General features: G+C 39.7%; 1 protein-coding gene across 2 annotated transcripts in view; it reads right to left on the reverse strand.

The window, feature by feature from the left end:
* TPK1 (thiamin pyrophosphokinase 1) overlaps positions 1-16422 on the reverse strand; it is a 667330-nt gene that overhangs the window by 382906 nt on the left and 268002 nt on the right. For both annotated transcript variants that reach the window (XM_089687337.1, XM_089687330.1), the window contains exon 5: positions 13286-13358. In XM_089687337.1, the coding sequence (XP_089543463.1) occupies positions 13286-13358 (73 nt within the window). The remainder of the gene's footprint in view (positions 1-13285; positions 13359-16422) is intronic.

The raw sequence follows: 16422 nt of genomic DNA on the forward strand, positions 1-16422 counted from the left end.
GTAAATATAAACTGCTAAATATCTTTTTTTTTTAGCAGTATATAGCAGTCTTGTGACTTTTAAAAGTGTCTGGCCGAGCACTGGTTAAAGCTTGTAGGAGTTTTTCATTCTTCTCTGACTGTCCTATGAAACTGCATGACCCCTGACCCTTTGTCTGGACAGTGCTGATTGGCCCTGTGCCGATCACACGCACCCTCCCTCCAAAAAAACAACTCTCTAGCAATACACATGAAACTGAGCATGTGCAGAGTGCCTCTTAGGGCTCTGTACTATCAGCAGATGGATTGGAAGAAGGGGAAGGATGGTGGAAGAAGGGGAGGATCAGAGAAGGCAGGATTATACAGCCTTTTAATCTGGAGAATGTAGAGGATTAACTCTTTAGGTTCCACAGTGAGTATAACAAGCATGCTTTACTACATAATACAGACTGATTTTACTGTTGTGGGTTTAGTAACACTTTAAACTTTTTTTCTCATCATGAAAAATGTGTAAAACAACCTCCATCATCACATGATGGATATCTCTGAAATTTGTATGAAAATTTAGAACATATTAGAAAATAAACTAGTCTTTTGGTGATACCCAGGGTGTGTGGATACAGCTGCATAACATACAGTATCACAGAACACTGTACACTAAAAAAATCTCAAACTTCCAAGTTTTGTTTATAAGAAACAAAAACTAGCTTTTGTGTTTAATATCCACAAAATGGCTATAAGGAATAGGTAGCACACAGTGCCTAGCACCTATAACTACCTGTTGGAAAAATAACTATAATACTGTAAAAAATAATAACTATAATACTGTATCTTCTTATACATAGAAGTAATAAAAGTAATATAGAAAACAAATGTGCATTATTACAATGTGCATAAAATATTTAATAAACATTACAACAAATCAGTGAGAAAAAAATAATGTATTTAATTTTTATTTTTTTTTTACAAAAAGTAAGTAAAAATAAAAAATAGTAAAACAAGGTTTGGAAGCAATAAATGGTTCATGTGCTATTATACAATACTATACTATTATACTCATTTAATAAAGGGATTTCTGCTATTTTGGGATTCTCTTTCTCCTTCCTGTACCAGGCAAAGTTATGCTGAGAAAGTTGAAAGTATGATTTGTGGAGCTTCATTTTTTTTTTCCTTCTCTTTTGATTACACCCAAAAGATAAAAAGTCTTAACCATCCGTTTAACTAAGTTATACCCTGCACTCCAATTTCTATGACCTTGAAAGTCATTTGCCCAAAACAACAGCATAATGCATAAGGAGGGTTTCATCTCTTTGCTCAGACTAAGAAAAATCCAGACTGATTCATACTCCTCTCTAGGGGAAACCAATTTCAAGGAGAAACCAATCTCCTACCCCCACCCCTTCAACATTTCATCTTGAGCATTTTTTTTTCTAAAACCATACAGTACTTTGAGTATCTCTTCTTTTTCCTGTAAATTGTCTAATTCCCATCCTCCCTCCCCAATAAAATCAATATTCTTTACCCCTTAAAATGTTTTGAAGATACATGCAGATAGAATCAGACATGTCTCTTCTCGATCACTGTTTATTTAACTCTACATAGATCTTCTGTCATGGAGCTTGGTATGCTAGGCTAACTTTATGATTCTGACCCGTGTGCTCTCTTCATAGTGATCTGTATGTTTAATTTTTAATGCTGTTCTAGCTGTGTGCACTATAAATAAAAAATAAACAAAATGGCACATGAGGATGCATAACATTGTACATAGCATTATAAAGTTGGAAAACACTGCAGTATTAGGTGCATTATATGTATATCGCTATGATGAAGAAATGCTAAAGTACTTGGCTTACTAGATCATTGCTGTTGGTATTCTCAGAAACACAACTGACCCTTGACAAAATATTTAGGCTTCATTAATGTTTTAATCAGTGGTTATTAGAAACAGTTATAGTTGGTAGAAAGGCATTTACTACCCAACATCCTAATAAATCTTTTTTGCACACATGTTCATTCTTTATAAAAAAATATATATACTGGTGGTTATCAGTCATGTAACCGCTAACTATTGGTGCTGCTCTTTTGCTTCCTTACAGGGGGCTGAGATTTCCCTAAGGGCTGATGTAGGAGAGAAAAAGCTGTGCTAGTACCCATTTTGTCTTCTCAGATCAGAAGCTTCCCCAGCACATGCGCTGTATTGTGCCTAAACTCCATCAATGCTCTTTGCTCAGGCACAATTACAGTGCTTGTGCGGTGAGAGGAAGTGTCTGACCTGAGAAGAATATACGAATGCTAATGAAGCAGTGAAGTTTCTGGGTACCAACAATGCTTACAAAAATAATAAAACCAGAGTCGGGAACCACTGCCAAAGTACTATGTAAATAATTAGGTCGACCCACCAAAAGATGGTGTCCTCAGGACCTATGAGATATGCAGCACAAACGCCAATTTGTGGGTGAAGGACCCACAAAAAAAGAAGTCTCAAAGAACAATCTGCAGCTTAGAAAATGTTTATTAAACACTAACAAAAATATAAATTTAGCAAATATCCCACCACCCTACACAAGAATAAAACACAATGACAATGTTGTCATATCATAAAAACACCCGCCCAGGCATTTAGACATACCTACCGCTGACACGGGATTGTGCATAACATGGAAATAAGGCTAGGAAGGCTCCAGGCCTCATAGATATTGTCTGAATACAATATCATGTGCATCAACAATGCAATTGAATGAAAATATGAAATACAGAAATCCAGGAGCACACAGGAAGATCGTGTTGTGTGCATTCAGGGGCTCCTGTATTTCTGTATTTTATATTTTCATTCAATTGCAGTGCTGCTGCACTGACAATATTTATGAGGCCTGGAGCCTTCCTGGGCTTATTTCTATGTTGTGCATAATCCAATGTGAGCGGTAGGTATGTCTGAGTACCTGGGCAGGTGTTTTTATGATATGGCAACGTTGTCATTGTGTTTTATTCTTGTGTAGGGATATTTGCTAAATTGATATTTTTGATAGTGTTTAATAAACATTTTCTAAGCTGCAGATTGTTCTCTTTGGGACTTCTTTTCTTGTGGGTCCTTCACCCACAAATTGGTGTTTGTGCTGCATGCCAACAATGCTTGAAGGATCATCCATTTCAATAGTGGCTGATTCCCATTGGCCAGCACAGGAAGTAAAGCCTAGTACACATGATGAGATATTTGGAAGAAAAAAATCACTTTTGGAGCGATTGTCCAATAATCTGATTGTTAGTGTCAGGAATGGACTTGCCAATAGTGGTGGGACTCACCTGCCTTGTGGGCTGCAGTACCAGGGCTGGCCAGCGGGTGCTCTCAACAACCAGAGGTTCACTTCGGCAATTAGCCATCACCTGGAGCTGATTGCAGGTGGTGTATTTAAGGGATGGCCAGACCTGCAGTCTGTGCCTTGGTGTGTGTTTTTCCATGGGCCCCTGTACCTTGTAACCTGCATTCCTGTTCCTGCCTGACTTATTGCCGACCCTGCCTGATCCTGACCTCTGCTGAATTCTCCTGTTTGATCCCTGGCTTGTGACCCTGACCATTCTCTCCGCCAGCTCCTCCTGTACCTACCTGCCCGATAGTTATCGACCCGGCCTGCCTGACTACGTTGTGCTCTATATGTGTATGTACCTGTGTATCTTTATCAGTTTAGGTTTGGGTTTGTTTCACCTTGTTGTATGTATTTGTGTTAGCTTGGGGTTTGGTGCACTGCGTTTATGTTTGTATTGTTAGTCTTAATAAATTGTCTTATTTATACCATATCTGAAGCCTGCGTTTCCCTGTGTCAGTCCACACACTTCTGGTCACACCCCCATCCCTGACAGTTAGTACACTCGATCATGACAGTTCATGTGAATTTATCTGAAGGGACAAGCCCGACATTTTTTCTCGCAATATAACAGAATGAACAATTTTAGTTTATTTAGTGCAGTATTTGTCCGCAAAAAATCGAGTAACCAAGCCCGCTTGCTCGGAAATGAAAGAATACATTATAATACAATACAATACATTACATCATCGTAGGACGTTGTATTCTGTTTTACAAGATTTTTCATAACTTTAGTAATCTCGTGTGTACAAGGCTTAAGGTGATATTCAGGGGAACAGCAGGATCATCAAGTAAAATCTATATATATTCTAAGGTTTGGAAAATAGAACATAATGTCATTGAGCATATTTTGGAGACCTTGCATAGGCCAGTTTGGCCTTTTTGGATGGAGAGACACTTTAAACAGATGTGCTAAAGTTGAAGTGACCCAAAAAGACAAAATTAGGTGCCACCCAGGTAAGGAGGTGAAATCCAATCTAGACCGCTGTGTGTGCTAGATGGGATAGGGAGCTTGTCCTAACTCCAAGCTGCAGCAATGTCAGAAGGAAAGATTCATACGCCACACATCAAAGGCAGACCAATGTACTGTACATGACGGGACAAAGTTGAAGTGCGACACAACTTTGAAATATATCCTATACATCAGAGGTCTCCAATCCCTCTAAACAAAGGGCTGGATTACTGTCCTCAGACTTTAGGAGGGCCAGGCTGTGGCCAATGGAAGTAGAAAATTATCTGGAATCAGTGGCGGTAAACATAGCCTCAGGTTTACTCGTCAGTGAGAGCAAGAAAATTACATTGTCTCTCTGGTCAGTAAGAGGAAAAATAGTGACCTATCATTGGTATTGGGGGAAGGAATAGTGCTTTCTTTGTACCATTAGGAGGAATAATGCCTCATTGTTGGTATCAGTGGGATGCATATTGCCTCAAGGGCCAGAAAAGAATGCAAAAGGCCACATTGGGCCCCATGGGCTGCAGTTTGGAGACTACTGTGATACATCAAAAGAAATGGACCCTTTTTTCAGAGCAGATCATAAAAGTACAAATATGAGATCATAAACTAATCATGCCACAGAGAAATGAGATATTGGTCAATTTTGCTTTTAGCGCTTGACATTTTCTAACAATCATCATTTGGAATGGCTTCTCTGTTGTCTTATTCACAAACCTGAATAAATCTATGTTTCATACTTTAGCTGCCTTCCAATGAATTGACTTAAACCTATAATGTAAATTCCAAAGCTGCACAAGCTTGTCTATTTAAATTTGTTCTCATACTGTGTCACACTTCGAAAAACTGGGAGATAGGATTTTCAAAATGCAGTTGTAAAAACATTTGTCATTTACCAGAGTTGTGAGACTGGAAAAGGATCTCCACCCAAAACCTTTGCTCCGTCACTGTAATTTTGGATGATATCCAAGCAAACATCACCTAGCAAAACAATTTTCTTCTCTCCTTGCTGCTATCAGCACCTTGCTGCATTTCTGTGCTCATTCAAGATACAAATTCATAAAGGAATTTATCAGAACTGGAGCAGCTGTGCATGGCAACTAATCAGCTTCTATCTTTCGTTTTCAAAGCTTACCTGAGCAAGCTGAAAATAGAATCTGATTGGTTGCCATGCACAGCTGCTCCAGATTCTGTCTGCTCCAGTTTTTGATAAATTCCCCCCAACAGTGTCTGACTTGTGTAAATACTGAGACCAATTTAACTTGTTCCTGTCGGCCATATGCATATATGGGGCCTTCTGGCAGAGAGAAGCCACATGTATGGTTTCCAATGTAAACATTTTCTGTGCTGAGAACAGGCCCTGCACTCTCTCAGCACAGTTATCGGCAGGTACCGGAACGCCCCCAATGCATACTTGCAGTTGGGAGCTTTCAAATCATGTGACCACTGTGAATGCCAATCACAGCGGTCACATGATCAGAATGTCTACCTTTGACTCCCGGCACTTAGAACCTCTTAAAGGCCCAGGAGGTGGTGGCAGGAAGGGATACAGTGATTTTACCCTCTCAGTTTTTAAGTACTCTCAGCAGCTGATTTAATCATTCACTCAGAATGCAGCTCTTTTTAAACCTTGCATATGTCCCGGTTTAAGCTGGTGCAATGAATATGAAGCTGTGCAGTGGAATAAAGTCCTTACAGGATGTCTTCAACTTACAAGCTGACCTCAATGCACTGTTTAATTGGGCAACTATGTGGCAAATGAGATTTAATCTTCATAAACATAAGGTTATGCACTTGGGGGCTAAGAATATGCATGCATCATACATACTAGGGGGGTACAACTGGGGGAATCAATGGTGGAGAAGGATCTGGGAGTTATTATAGATCACAAGCTTAATAATGGCATGCAATGCCAAACTGATGTTTCTAAAGCGAGCAAAATCCTCTCTTGTATTAAAAAAGGTATAGACTCCAGAGAGAGATATATCATTCTACCCCTGTACAAATCATTAGTAAGACCTCATCTGGAATATGCAGTTCAGTTTTGGGCACAAATTCACAAGGGGGATATGATCACAAGGGGGATATGATCAACATGTATAAATACATCAGTGGTTCATATATTGAACTCGGTGTAGAGCTATTCACCCTGAAGTCATCACAGAGGACAAGGGAGCACTCTTTACGTCTGGAGGAAAAGAAATTTAATCTCCAAACACAGAAAGGTTTCTTCCCAGTGAGAGCTGTGAAAATGTGGAATAGACTCTCTCAAGAGTTGGTTCTGGCCAGCTCAGTGGATTGCTTCAAAAAAGGCCTGGATTATTTCTTAGATACACAGAATATAACTGGATACTAACATTTATAGGTAAAGTTGATCCAGGGAATATCTAACTGCCTCTCAGGTGATCAGGAAGGAATTTTTCTCCCAGTAGGAGCAAATTGGATCGTGCTTTGCTGAGTTTTTTTTGTCTTCCTCAGGACCAACTGTGGGTATAGGATTATGGCTTTTTTTTTTCTTTTTCTATGGTTTAACTGGATGGACTTTTGTCTTTTTTCAGCTGGACTAGCTATGTAACTATGATGAGCACTTCCTCAAGTTTCCTTTTTCACTTTGACTCCTTTCTTTTGCAGCATCCTATTATGGATCCACCCTTGCTTGCAGGGACTAGAACCATGACTCGTTAGGCTGTGTGGATCAATAGAAACACACATCTCTGTAGCTTAGGTTGGCAAGGGGCTCCCTTGCTTCTCCCTCCTCCTCACCCTCTCCTCTCCAAGTTAACAAACTGATTCCACTGTTTGTTCTTTCCTGTGAACACTGGAAGTTCAGGGAAGCTGCACTGGGGCAGCAACAGCACTGAAGGTTGTAAACTGCAAGTGCTGGAGTAAGAATTTTAACAAATAGTTTACTAGGGGATGTTTATTCTATTGTACTCAATGTGATAAACTAAAAGCTGCTGAGGGCGTATACTTTAAGAACTGCATGCAACAATCAGGCCATATAAGGTCTAATGTTCCTGAAAAGCTGGTTTATAAAGCGCAGCTGCTAGTAAAACTATATAGAAGAAGTAACTGCTTATACAAGTATGCTAGCAGGCTTATAAGTGGAGGAAGTTCCACTTTCACATCCCCCCCTAGAGGGACCTGAGTTGTGCAGCTACTGCTGTACAGGTTACAATTTATACAGTATTTTTATGTTTTTCTTCCTTTGTGAAAAAGGTGCCTAAGAAGTTGGTTGAACCCGCCGCTTAGGGTGATTTCATTTTAATCTTGGTTGACCACTAACAGTCAACACTTACAAAATAATTCCTGCAAATAAAACCTGCATATAACAAATACAATATACAACTGTAAGCTAAATGAATGAAAAATAAAGGATTTTTAAAAAGTACAACGACCATGTCAATAATTTTCCTAAGTCTAGGTAATGTATGAAAACCTAAAATGGAAAAAAAAGGAAGAATAAAACACTGACGGTCAATTATATGTACAAGATCACAAAACAATAAAGTACTATGAAAGTATTACCTCATTATTTTAACATGTATACGTAAATTTAGATATGCTATGTATTTTTCTTAATGAACATGCATATTATGAGATCTTAAAATCAAATTAGTGGTTAATGTTCAGAAATGATCAACACGGTGAGGTAATATATGCATATGATGTACCAAGGGAATAGCATCACTGACAGAGATGCTTATTAATAGTGATCATTGAATTGAAATAGCTAAACCAATTATCTTTTGTAGTCCATTCACCCAGTTATTTATTCTGTTCTGCTCTGGGACCTTTTAATCTCAGGCTGATGCAGCACGTCTGGTAAAGTGTGAATAATCTTGTAGCGATGATAATTCCACTATGGGTAGAAGTCAGTCACAGTGGCCTCATGCGCTACAAACATGAAAGCTTGAATTTGACTGTTTGCTATAAGCTACACAGAGATATTTCCGTGCCCTTCCTCCATATGAGGCAAAATTTGAGCAAGTGTTATTCTATGTTCACAAAAAAAAATCTGCTTTATATTTCACAAAGAATTTTCAAATACAAAGAGGATTTTACATGAATAAAATGCATTCTAACAGAATCATTTATGATATTATGTTAGTTGCAGCTCAGCATATTGCTAGGCCCTGCTTTTAGCACAGTTCACAGTTTTTGGTCTGTTGGTTATGTGATATACAGTAACTTAACCTTTTCCCGCCTGACCTATGGCCAGATGGAGGCCGGGCAAGCACCTTGCCGTTCCAGGTGGACGCCATATGGCGTCCTTTTGGGCATGCGCAGTTTGCGCGCCCGCAGAGCCGCGCAGTGGCGCGATCTGTCACCAGCGGTGTACCTCGGATACGGCCGATGACAGATCTGAGTACCGGCCCTGTTGCCGGAACCATGTGACCTGCTGCGACCAATCACAGCAGGTCACATGACAGTTGTATACAATGGATGGCTTCATTCATGCCATCCATTGTATACTAGTGTACCTTGCTGTGAATGGTCACAGCGATCAGATGCACAAGCTGGGCCAATCACAGCCTAGCTGTATCATGTGATTAGCTGTGGCCAAATCACAGCTAAGCACGAAAAAAAAAAAACCCTGAATGAATCGATGTCATTCAGGTAAATGCTTGCTTATAACAAAGTAATTCTTTGCTATAAGCAAATAGTGTAAAAAAAAAAAAATAATAATGATCACTTCCCCAAACTAGTACAATGTTACTATGGTAACATTGTACTACTTTGGTCATAGTGAAATATGAAAAAAAAAATCTTAAAAAAAAGAAAAAAAATTTAATAAAAAATTAAAACTAATAAAAAAATATATGTAATTTTTTTTTTCATACGGTCACCAGTCAGTGTCCCTGATCACCGCCATGCCAGTTATATGATGACGCTGTACTGCACTGGTGACAGTATGTAAAAAAAAAATAGTGAAAATATTTTTAATTTTTTCATTTTCTGAAAAATTATGACAAAACAATTATAAGTTCAAAAAACTCGCCATGCCTTTTATAAAATAAGTCAGACTGTCTACTCTGCAAAAAGGGGTCATTTGGGGGATATCTGTACTGTTCTGACATTCTTGGCCCTCAAGAAATTATATTGGCTGTCAGTACTTCAGGATTGATCAATATTCAGATCTATACCATAGTTTGTGAACTCTATTACTTTCCTACAAACTAAATAATAAATACTAATTTGGGTTATTTTCAAAGACATGTAGTAGAATACATTTTGGCCTAAATTTATGAAGAACAAATATTTATTTGCAAACTTTTATAACGGAAACAAAGAAAAACGTGTTTTTTTTTCAAAATGTTCGGTCTTTTTTTTGTTAATTTAACAAAAAATAAAAACCCCAGCGATGATTAAATACCACCAAAAGAAAGCTCTAGTTGTGTGAAGAAAATGATAAAATTTAGTTTGGGTACAATGTTGTATGACCGCGCAATTATCATTCAAAGTGTGAGAGCGCTGAAACCTGAAAATTGGCCTGGGCAGGAAGGGGGTAAAAGTGTCCTGTATGGAAGTGGTTAAATAAGAGACAAAAAGAGGGCGCACGGGCCTAGTGCATTACCTTTAAAAATGAGATTTATTTATAAAAAGTAAAATACTCACAAGAGAAATAAAATCAAATGGAAAGCATGTCACAAGGGATGCAGTGTGGTCCAAAATCCCTGAAGGTAGTCTGGTGGTAGACTGTGGACCTCTAGATAGCTGGTGGCTGACATGTTTTGAGGTTGTACCTCTTCCTCCAGGAGGAAGAGGTACAACCGCGAAACACGTCAGCCTCCCTCCAGGAGGAAGAGGTACAACCTCGAAACACGTCAGTCACCAGCTATCTAGAGTTCCATAGTCCCCCACCAGACCACCTTCAGGGGTTTTGGACCACATTGCATCCCTTGTGACATGCTTTTCATTTGATTTTGATGTCTCTTGTGAGTATTTTACTTTTTATAAATAAATCTCATTTTAAAGATAATGCACTAGGCCCGTGCTTCCTCTTTTTGTCTCTTATATACAGTTCTCTTTGGATTTCCCTGGTCCGTTGAGGGCAGCAAGGCTTTCATTTCTTTCATACACATGTGGGAATATTGACATTGTGGAGTCCACTGTCCAGCGAAGGAGCACAGGCATTCGGTTGCTTTTTCTTTTATACAGTAACTTATGTCCATAAATCAGAGGTTTGGGAGGAAAAGATGAAACCAGAAAGTAAAAGTGATGCAGTCAAAGACCAATGACATAAAGAGGCTCCAGAATACACTTCTACACAGAGAAATAAAGCAATGTCTAGTATTTAAATCAAAGCTCGGGTCACCTCATCTTTCAAACAATGTGAGAAAAGTCAGTTGTAAATAAAAAAGCAGGTATTCTCTTTCTGCAGTTGCTCTTTTGTCTAGGCTCGCTTTTTAATTTTCTACGAAGTGCTTTGTGCCTGCAGGGTAGCTACGATATCAGTAGAGGTGGGAATGCTATCACAGCAGCTCTTTCTGGTCCTAGAGCCAGCGCCATGGAGACTGTACTTAAAGAAATGGTCTCTTTCTTGTGAAACAAATCAATTCCAGCACCTCATATTTTTGTTTTTTTTTCTACAGCAATCTTCTTTTTTATTGTTAACAATACATTTTCAATGCTTATTTGCTATAAATGTGTACATCTAATTTAGACTTTGGCAAGAAAATATAAAATAATGTATATGCAGTAAAGCATGCTTGCTATACTCACTGTGGAACCTAAGGGGTTAATCCTCTGCATTGTGTAAAAAGGCTGTTTGATCCTGACTTCTCTGATCCTCCCCTTTTTCCAGTGCCCCATCTTATCTCCTGATAAGACATATCATGTGGAGTCAATCTGCACATGCTTAATTTGGTGTGTATTGCTAGAGAAGTTTTTTTTTTTTTTTGGAAGAGTGCATGTGGTCAGCACAGGGCCAATCATCACTGTCCAGACAGCAGAATGAAAATTCCTCCTACAACTTTAACCAGTGCTCTGCTGAACACTGATAGAAGTCACACGACTGATCTAACTGCTGATGACAAAAAGGTATTTAGCAGTTTATATCTACAAAAATAATTGTACTTCAATGTTTTGTGGGTGGTCATGTTGCTCCTCCACATACAGAGTGAGTATAGCTACCCTAAGACAGGATGTGACTTGGTGGCAAAAACACCAGGTTTAAAAAAAAAGGAAAAAAACAAAAAACCACTAATGCCACAGGCACTGTTAAGAAGCAATGTATTTTTTGTTTTGCATTTATTCTTTAAAGGATAATTTTAACTTCGAGAACATATTACATATTCCATCTGATTTCCAGGTGAAACACGTAATATGTTCCCGCTCCTGTGCCCTACGCCTTTTGTGTGACATACAGCTGCGTCATTCATTTAACCACTTGCCTACCGGGCACTTATACCCCCTTTTTTACCAGGCCAATTTTCAGCTTTCAGCACTGTCGCACTTTGATTGACAATTGTGCGGCCATGCAAGATTGTACCCATATGAAATTTTTATCATTTTTTCTCACAAATAGAGCTCTCTTTTGGTGGTATTTAATCGCTGCTGGGCACTTTACTTTTTGCGCTATAAACAAAAAAATTGCAAAAAATTTAAAAAAAAAAGTTTCTTTGTTTCTATTATAACATTTTTCGAACAGGTAATTTTTCTCCTTCACTGATGTGCGTTGATGAGGCAGCACTGATGGGCACTGATAGGCGGCACTGATGGGCACTGATAGGCAGCACTGAAGGGCACTGATAGGCAGCACTAATGAGGTGGCACAGATAGGCAGCACTAATAGGCAGCCCTAATGAGGTGTCACGGATAGGCGGCACTGATAGGTGGCACTGATAGGAGACACTGATGATGGGTACTGATAGCACTGATAGTTGGCACTGACTGGCAGCACTGCTGGGCACTGACTGGCAGCACTGCTGGGCACTGACTGGCACAACCTCTGGGCACTGACTGGTGGCACTGACTGGCAGTACTGCTGGGCTGCACTGATGGGCACTGGTGGGTGGCACTGGTGGGCACAGGTGGGTGGCATTTCTGGGCACAGGTGTGTGACACTGCTGGGCACAGGTAGGTGGCACTACTGGGCTCAGGTGGGTGCACTGCTGGGCACAGGTGGGTGCACTGCTGGGCACAGGTAGGCGGGACTTGTAGGTGGCACTGCTGGGCACCGATCATCAGGGCACTGATCATCAGTGCCCTAATGATCGGTGCCGATCCCTGCTCTAACAACTGCTGGTTCTCGGCAGTACTTTCCTCACGATCTGACAGTGTGAGGAAAGTGCAGCCGAGAACCGGCAATTGCATTTCCCAGTGATCAGCGTGTCATTGGACACGGCTGATCACGTGGTAAAAGGCTGTTATGATTGGCCTTTTACTACATCACATGATCAGCTGTGTCTGTAGGACACAGCGATCACGGAGATCGCCAGGTGCGCGCCCCCGGAGAGCGCGTTCTGGGAGGACGTCATATGACGCCCACCCAGAACTGGCCGGCCGCAGTGTAGCCGTCATTTAGCTATCTGCGGTCGGCAAGTAGTTAAAGAGTTCTCTGAATGAATCAGCTACAAGTACCGGCATCCTTTGCGGATGACAGCCTGTAGCTCTCAATGAACTACCATGGCACTGTTGAGCGTTGTAGTAGTTCATTGATTCACCCTGTCAGTGTGAAGCTGCCCGCCTGTACAATGTATGGGCAGACAGCTTACACTGACAGTCTGCAGGAGTCCTGAATGGCACCAATGCACAAGCTCCTAAAAAAAAAAAAGAAGTAAATGCACATTTTTACCTGCAAAAAATGTGCATGTATTATTTTTTCTTTAAAGGTGAACTTATTCTTTAAAGAATATACAGTGAGAAAAGATCTAAGTATACCTCTCTGAATAAAATCAAATATAACAGTGAACTATGACAAATGTGGCATTGCTTAGTGATTGCTTTGGAGTGTTTTGTGGAAACAGATAAATTGAGGGAGCACACAGTACCTTTTCAGTATAGAATTCTTTCACCAAGGGCTGTAGAGAATCAAAGTCACCACTGATGAAATCTGGCAAATATCTTAAAAAGAGGGATAAATTATGCATTACTGTTTCAGTATTTTTTAAAACTTAGTCTAAATTATTAATAAAGTGTAGTTTATATAAGCAGTTTTCAGGCATTAAAAGAATCCTGATGCTCTTCAAGGCCCATCAGTTATAGAAATGAAACTTTTTATTTTAAAATAAGCAAAATGTGGCACGGATTAACCATTATAGAGTAAGACAGAAAAAAAAATGTCACACGTATTTTGTATAATAGCATAACACAGAAAGTACTACTAAAAGGCAAAACAATGGAAACTGGTAGACTTGAGTGAAGCACAGATGCAGTAGATGCGTGTACAGTCTGTTCTCTAGAATCACCCTAACCTCCCTATTCTAAAGAAGTAAATATCTGCCGTGCTCAGATTGATGTTAGGCACATAGCTCATAATTACCAGTAGAGGTTTTCCTCTAAGGCTGCTCTCTTTGTGCTTCCCTTGGTGATGCCTCCCTCCCCAAAACACGTTTCTTTTCTTTCTAACTCATCACTATAAAACATACAAGAAGAGAAATAGCTACTACCGTTCATAATGATCTTACACTTTCAGTACCTGTTATGTCTGTTCCCCATCTAGATATATAAGCCCCAACTCATAGCTCCACCTCCAAGTGTAAAAAGAGATACAAGATCATTTTCACTTCCCATATGCCAATATTGTCTGCATTATGTTTAGGAAATGCTGCATTATGTTTTGGAAACCTTAGCAATATCCTTGATCACCAAGAGCAGGAAGAGAAAATCACCATTAAAAAAAGTTTGGGAATGCAAAAAATAAAAACAATCATACTCACCTGGATGGCTGCAGCACCAATCTTAGCTGCAGCGGTCCCCTGCCGAGTTTACACTGAGAACTGAGCAATCAAAGATTGCTGATTGCTCAGTTCTTGGTATTCAGTTTGCAGTGAGCCGGTGACTGTCAGTCTCCGTCTCCCTGCTCAGCCTCTCAAGCACTCACTGGAGCACCAGGCTGTTAAGAGGTTGAGAGCAGCTTGCTCATCCTCTCAGCAACAGGCTGAGCCAGCTGCCAGGCATCTGGGTGGATCCCGACAAGTCAGGATCTTTCCAGAACCTGCACCGGCTGAGTAAAGTCAGCAGACAATGGACTGGAGCCTGTTGTTGGCTGAAAAAGGGGCACAGAAGTGCAGATTTCATTTTCAGTATAGGATCATGATCCATAGGAGTAGTAGGTCCAAAACTGCTTTGGTCATACTTCTCCTTTAATCAAGGTAAACTACTGTGGCACTGTATGCTTACAGGAGGGGTCTTTTAAATGTCATTTAAAGTTATCCTGTGTATTGCCTAGACCTGACAAAGAAAGAGGTTCACTTGAAAGCCAGCCATAACAGTTGATGTGACCTTCCTTCCTTTCAATAGCAAGATGACCAAACTTTCTGTAGTTCCAAGTAAATCCTATTTTGAGCTTACACAAGACTGAAGTCTTTCTTCCCACTGATGGTGCTGTTCCCTAAGCGGCCAATTGCCAAGTACCAGCACGGTCACATGGGAAGCATGGCAGAGAGGAGAGTATAAGCGAATACAAAGGCCAGCATTATTGTGAATTTGTTACTTTACCATACAAAGGAAAACACATGTTCACTTTACAACTGAAATCAATACAAATATTTAATTTCTCACTTTTGGAAAATGAAGAAAGGTTTAGATAAGCTGTCGACTATGTATTACTATCTACATTCAAACAAACCAGTAGACTCAAAATACCTTAATCCAATAAACAAAAAAACAAATATTACAATGTGTTACCTAATATTATATAATAGTGATATTCTGTGACTTCACTGGATACTATATGTGATGTGTACAGGGAAATAAAGGTATACACAATCAAACACCTCCAAGTAAAGTGTAAATATTACGTTGTCCAGTGCTTTAGTAAAAGTCCATAATCAATTAATGTAATTTTCCGTTTGTGCTGTGTATTTATTCCATAATCACCAATTTGTGCTCCAACACCTGTCACACAATCTGCTCAACTGGAAAATTTACCTATAAATGTAAATAGGTCACCATGTTCTTTCCCTTTATTCAGGGCATTTACCATCTCTTGTATGCTTCTCAAAATGCACTAACAGACCATATCATCTTTCGCCAAGTACTAGGCTCCACATATAAAGTGACACTCTTCATTGTCAAAAACAAATAGCATAAGCAAGAAAAGGCCATCATTGTGTATTACAATAAAAACTAAAAAACAAAAAAACCCTCAAAAATAAATTGCACTATTAAGCCAGTGCACTGTGGTATGTTCATACAAAAAAAAAAAAAAAAAACAGCATAGCCCCCTTAAGAAAATGGCATCTCTGTATAGAACCGCCGGGTTTCACTTTTGGGTTTGCATGAAGACGTCACTTGCTATGCCCCGATGGGTCTGTCACAGACCTTGTGACTTCCTCAAGGAGAAACCTTGAGCTAGTGAAGGTGTTCTTCCTTACTGTAATACTAATATGTTTTTTTAATATGTTCAGAACAAGGTGCCCTTAAAGATACGTAAATTCCAGGAATGGATATATTATACACAGTTACATTGGTCCAGCTTGAAACAATCTAACTATATATAAACCATTCCTCGCCAATGCTCCTAGAAGCTGAAAATCATTGAAGTAGACACCGCTGAGCAGTGGGCCTGCTGCATTCTGAATACAGAAGTTCGGTCGCTTTGGCATGGGCACTACTCAGAGTGTTTTGCATTTTTTAATCAATGCAAAGTGTTCTCTGATTGTGCAAGATGGAGAGTGCAACATCACTGCACCGGCTCTCCACCATGTCCAATAAGGGAAAGCAAAGTATTTTCTGAAAGGCGCCTGTGCCAAATGGCAGATCTCCAAGTAACAGGCTGGCTTCTCAGCACAGAACCCAAAAGCAAGTGGAGATCATTGGGGTAGTGGTGTCTTCTTCAGAATTTCCAGCTTCCAGGGGCATCAGCCAGATATGGTATAGACATAGTTACATTGGTCCAAGAAAAACTAATATAAGAAAGTATAAAATATCCATTCCTGGCTCATCTTTATGAATAGTAAAACAC

The sequence above is a fragment of the Staurois parvus genome, unplaced genomic scaffold (genome assembly GCF_062004578.1).
Source record: "Staurois parvus isolate SC_StPar_1 unplaced genomic scaffold, SC_StPar_1.0 ptg000020l, whole genome shotgun sequence".
In the NCBI taxonomy this organism is placed as follows: Eukaryota; Metazoa; Chordata; class Amphibia; order Anura; family Ranidae; genus Staurois; species Staurois parvus.